The 5,525-nt window shown below is 43.4% G+C and overlaps 1 protein-coding gene across 1 annotated transcript; it reads right to left on the bottom strand.

Annotated features, from left to right (window-relative positions):
- Positions 1-915: 915 nt before the first annotated feature.
- LOC120701120 (transcription factor bHLH127-like) lies at positions 916-4,164 on the bottom strand. Its single transcript, XM_039985276.1, has 4 exons — positions 4,022-4,164; positions 3,528-3,849; positions 1,654-1,722; positions 916-1,404 (listed from the first exon to the last, which is right to left on the bottom strand). The coding sequence occupies exons 1-4, from the start codon at positions 4,162-4,164 to the stop codon at positions 916-918; spliced, it is 1,023 nt and encodes a 340-aa protein (XP_039841210.1).
- Between the last annotated feature and the right edge of the window lie 1,361 nt (positions 4,165-5,525).

Genomic DNA, 5,525 nt, shown 5'->3' with positions numbered 1-5,525 from the left:
GGTTAATCAATTCTCATCACCACTGGACACAATCTACGCTACTAGAGAAAGGACCTTCGATACCAGGTGATAAGAGCCTTAGTTACCGCAACCGGCACTACGAAATTTGAAGTTTTATAATATGGAAATAAATGATCTGAAAAGCAAACCACAAGATCTATCGATAATTCTTGATGGTCACCGAGTAAGGAATTTGCATTGGTTGATATATAGAGAGATTTTTTTTTGAAAATACTATAGAGAGATTTCTAGTCAAATTGAAGCTGAGTTCAATTTCATATACCCCAAAACTCAAGTAATTGTAGGAGGGTATTGTGAATTTTGTGATAAGATGACACAATCCAACAGGGGAATATGGGTACGCCGAGTCAGTCAGATATGGACTTCCGAAGTTCCGATGCTTTGGGAATATAATATGGAGTACAAATTCTAGTGTAGGGGCATAGTAGTGAAGCAAACCTTTATTCCGCTTTGTCCAATTGCCACAAATCTTAATGTTTGCCAACTGAAAACTTTTCCAATCAATCTGGATAGCACTAGCCGGGATGTTTTTCTTGATCTAATTGATTTCAAAGTTTAATTCGAAGTTGTTTCAGAACAAGTTGAAAATTATTCACAAATCAAGTAAAGCAACATACTAGGCTATCGCAAGCTGCTACTGGGGCTAGCTAGAAACCTCTAGTTATATAAAAGATATCCAAAGGCCGGTGCCGAGATATTTTTTGTGGTTCCAAGTTCAAGGTGGAATATTGCCAAGAACAGCCGCAAGCTAGCTTGTTACTTTCTGTGATATTCTCTTCACAATTCCATCTAGATTCTAGTGCTCCCGTCTAAATTCTGTGAATTTCCCTGTGTCCAAAATCACAGCAATTTTTGTTACTTTCTCAGCAGAAGAAACCTGGTACGCGGTCAAGTTCAGTGTTTATGGCGCAGGCTCCTACCGCCCTTTCCCTTTCTGCTGCTTGAGCCATGTCGATGGCTGGCAGACGACGACCCGGCACCTCCCGGCGCTACCGCCGCCGCCCTCGGAGGAGGCGCCGCCGGGTACGAGTACGACAGGGGCGCCGCGGGTGCAGGCATCATCACCGGCACGGCAGCAGGGTAGTGTGGCATCGTCTGAAGCATGGCACCGAAGGGAACCATCGTCGTCTGAGCGGAGGCGGCGAGGACCACCGGAGCTGCTGGCATCACCGGCGGCGCCCCCGGAGGCGCGTACTGCGGTGGCACGACAGGGACCGCCGCCGCCGCCGGACGGGCAGGGCCGATGGACATCGCCTGGACATGGTGCTGCAGCGATTTCAGGTACTGGATGGTCTGGTCCAGCGTCGAGGCCTGGTTGGACTGAAAATTGCACACAGAAAAGAAGCCGACGATCTCCATGATGTCAGAACTCAGAAGACAACACTGAACAATGCATGTGTAGTCACTAGTCAGGCGGATTATACATGAGAATGTTTTATATATGAATATGCATGTATATTCTGCAATCTCTTGATCACGAGATGAATATAAAAATCGAAACAGAACGATGAGATATGCATCGCCTGCACATGATGCCATGCACGCCAACGAGGGGACGACAAATTCTTCAGTTCAGTAAATTTATCCAGATGCACATCATATCGGTTGCAAACTCAGGTTTGATGATCTCACCTTGTCGTCGCATCCGGGGACGAGTTGCTGCAGGGTCTTGAGCCGCTCGTTTATCTTGTGCCTTCGTCTCTGCAAGCAGATTATTATGACTTTATTACCGCAACTAATTAGCTAGCATAATTAAAGACGGCTAACACTGTAATAATAAGCCCCTTAATTATTAATCATGTAATTAAGCAAGAGGTTGCGCGTGCCTTCTCTGTCAGGTTGTGCGCTTCTCCATAGTGAGACCTCCTTGAAGATCCTCCTGCCGACGGCTGTCTCATCTCCTATAATCCGAGGCCAAGGCAAAAAAAAGGGGTAAACACTCAATTGAAGTTGCTAATTGTTTTCTCTTTCTCTCTCAACTCTCCCACGACGGCCGGCCCTGAGTCGAAGGGCTCTACTAACATAAACATAATTAAGCTAGTTATCTTCAATTACAAAACAATTCTAGTTTATTATAAAAAGATGTTACTGCTAAACACTTACATAAATCCAAAGACGGTTCATCGCCAGCGAAAACAGTGGTATACATACCAATAAAAATTATACCATATATACAAATTAAACTATTAACGACAAACACTTTAATTTCTCAAGCTTGACTTTCTTTTTTATAAATTTTTTGAACAATTACCTGAAGTCGAGTCAGGTTGTATATAGTAGTTGGGTTGATTTTAATACCTGGTTTAGCCCTTAGCATATGCATTACATATTTACATGTATACCCCCCCCTCCCCCCCACACACAGATTTGGGCCGGGCCGGTCGGCCCGGGTGATCAGAGTACATGCATGGCCGGGCCTGAACTCTCCCATATATATGGGCATATACATGTAGATATTTATCTGTGCTCATGCATGGGATGTATTATCCTTATTCCTGGTGTGGTCACGTGGACACATTTGTCGTGTCCTCAGTCTGAATGAATGATCACCCTCCAAACACCGGGGAACTGAATATATATAATCTAGCTAAAGGTATGGATTATAGTAGTGATTAAACAATGCAATGAATAGAGGAAAGTTCTAGTGATGGCGAACAGATCATGTGAGGTACCAGAAAATATCAACCCATTTTGACGGCCCGGCCTGCATAGATATAGTACAATTTTCGAGAGCCTGACCTCTATTGGTCTGTTCGGCTGGCTGGTCAGCTAGTCAGCCCGCAGTGACTAGGGGTGGTAATGGGCTACGAGTTTAGTGGTCACTTCATATTCCAACTTAGTCATTAAATTTTTAGGTTAAAATTGTATAGAATTAGAGCCTAACCCTTTTAAGATCCGACCTTTAGATTATCTAGACTAAATTTGACGGCCTTTTACCACTCCTAGCAGTGACCAGCCGTGACCGCTGCCGATTTTATCGGACCAACTGTGACCGCTGCCCTGCGAGCCAACCAGCCAGCCGGCGCTGACAGCCCGCCAGCCAACCGGGGCATGTATATGTTGACACGAACTGAATCTTCATCATTATCGATGTTAGTTACATATATTATAACAAGATTAAAATGCTATTTTACATGATAGATGTGTCTTTTTTTTTCAAGCCTCGATCGGGCATGGCATGGTAGATGTCTAGCTTGCCCCCAGCAAGCCGTGTGGCAGAGCTAGGGTCGCTCAAGCGCTAGAACGATATAGAATATAATATTGGAAGGAACGATTCAAAAAATTTGAATTTGAAACCTTGCACATGTTTTAATTCGGCGTGGCGTTTATAATAAGGGAAACTTTCGAAAACCACCCAAGCCAACAAAAAAATAGTGTTTTTTTAATTTGATTTCTTGAAAACCATATATAGTTGCCAAAAGAGATCACACAATTGCAAGCAACTAATTTAATATCAACAAGAACAGCATGCATGTATATATATATACAGATGCACACGCAGGTACCTGCATCCCTTCCGTCACCGCCGGATGCTTTTCTTTCGAGTCCGTCGTCGACGTCGACGCATTATCGCTGGACCCCTTCTCCGCCGGCACATCCCGGCCACCGCCGTCGTCGTTGACGGCGAGCTCCTCGCCCCTGACGATCGTGCGGAGCCACGCCGCCATCTGGGCCTCCGACGGCGGTTCGAACCGCACCTCGGGCGGCGGCGGCGACCAGAGGCAGGACTCGGCGGCGACTGGCCGCATCGTCGTCGACCTCAACCCCGGTGCGCCGCCGTCTCCTCCTCCTTGTTCTTGTTCCCGCACCAGCTCGAAGAGATCATCCCTGTACGCGATCATCGAGTCAGTGAAAAACATACGATGATACATCATCATGCCGTACGTGCATGGAAATACATGCATGCACTCACGTACGTCGACGCAAGAGCGTGTATAATCTAGCTACATGAGTGACGATCGAAGATGATCAGTCGTCACGGCCTGCGACGACGACGTACGTGGAGTAGTCCGCGATCATGTCGAGGGGGAAGCCCGTGGTGTCGCGGCCGGCGGCGGCGGCAGCGTCGGCGTCGCCGGGGCCGTAGCACCATGGATCTGCAGCATGGCCTCCTGCTGATGGGTAGTTCCTCATATCCCTCATCCTTACTTATTAGCTAGCAAGCTGCTGTGAGAGCACTCACTTGTTTGGTTCTTAGATTTGGGCAGCTTGTGCAATTCGCACAGCGAGGTCGTACACAGCTGCGTACCTCTCTTTATATGTAGGATCCTAGGTGGTTACTCTAAAAGAAAAGAGAACAAAAATCAGAAATATCTAGCCATTAATACGACAACTCTAATCATAATACTCATTGGATCTGTTATATTTTTTAATAAATTACCATCTCCGCTATTATGAAAATAGACTAAAATAACTCATAAATGTATATCTAAATTACCCACCTCTATAAAGTAATCCCCTAATTATTGTGTAAATTACCTACCTATGCTATTATAAAATTAATGCAAATAACCCCATAAATTTGCATATAAATTATCCAATTATATCATTATTAAAATTTAAAGTAACCCCTAAATCTGAATCTAAATTATATAATTATAAAAAATATAAAAGTACACCAAATATAAATTACTATTTCTATCATTATTAATATATTATTTATGTTATTATTTGTGTAAAAAATACTAACCACGATATGTGATGAAATAAATAAGAATAACCATTCACAAACAAATGGTTCAATTAAACATATCTCAAACATACATGGAGGTGTGATGGAAAGAAATCTATTGCAACTTAATATGATAAATATATGTTTTAGAATATGTGTTAGAATATTCAATAGATGAAAGATGATGTGAGATAGATAATTATAATTATTAGCTATAAGTCTTATTTTTATATTATTTCTAATTGGCCTGTGCGGGTACACGAGTTTTTTTTAGATCACACAGTACAACTTCGACACTCACAACACATGCACACTCACATCCCTATGAACACACGTACGCAAATGCTACCCCTATGAGCATCTTCGAAGACTGAGTCGGCACCGGCAAATCCTTGAGATTGACGAAGTCACCACAGGCGCCTCGCTGTCAACGGGAATGTCGCCACCTCAGGTGCTACCGAGGCTCTTGTAACCACTAACTACAGGCCCTTTCGCGCGGGAATACGGGTTGATAGACTAGTTATATTAATTGATTATATGAGTTTGACAGTACCGTACCAGATATACCATGAAAGACTTTTATAATATGCAACTCTTTCGTTTTAAAATAAAAATATTGTCATAGTTATCGTCGTCCTTAGTAAAAAATGAAATATTGGAGACTACTGTACTGATAGATGTTCTATATAAACTAGGGATCGGGAGGAGTTCCTACTTATTCATGGGGTAGACGGTAGAGATCGAAGTCTCTCATGGACCTTCTACATGCATGAGCGCGTCATTCAGAAACCATTGAAATAAATCAGTCCTAATTTACCGGATGATGATAACC

The sequence above is a fragment of the Panicum virgatum genome, chromosome 3K (genome assembly GCF_016808335.1).
Source record: "Panicum virgatum strain AP13 chromosome 3K, P.virgatum_v5, whole genome shotgun sequence".
Classification (NCBI taxonomy): Eukaryota; Viridiplantae; Streptophyta; class Magnoliopsida; order Poales; family Poaceae; genus Panicum; species Panicum virgatum.
The sequence above is the reverse complement of the archived record's forward strand: the minus strand, read 5'-3'. Positions and strand labels throughout refer to the sequence as shown.

What these genes read in the sequence shown, in the direction of transcription:
- LOC120701120 (XM_039985276.1), bottom strand. Translation starts at nt 4,164, where the DNA reads ATGAGGGATATGAGGAACTACCCATCAGCAGGAGGCCATGCTGCAGAT. An exon ending in ATGATCGCGGACTACTCCAC is followed by an intron (nt 3,850 to 4,021) that starts GTACGTCGTCGT and finishes GATCGCGTACAG; the next exon opens with GGATGATCTCTTCGAGCTGG. An exon ending in TCCCCGGATGCGACGACAAG is followed by an intron (nt 1,405 to 1,653) that starts GTGAGATCATCA and finishes TGCATTGTTCAG; the next exon opens with TGTTGTCTTCTGAGTTCTGA.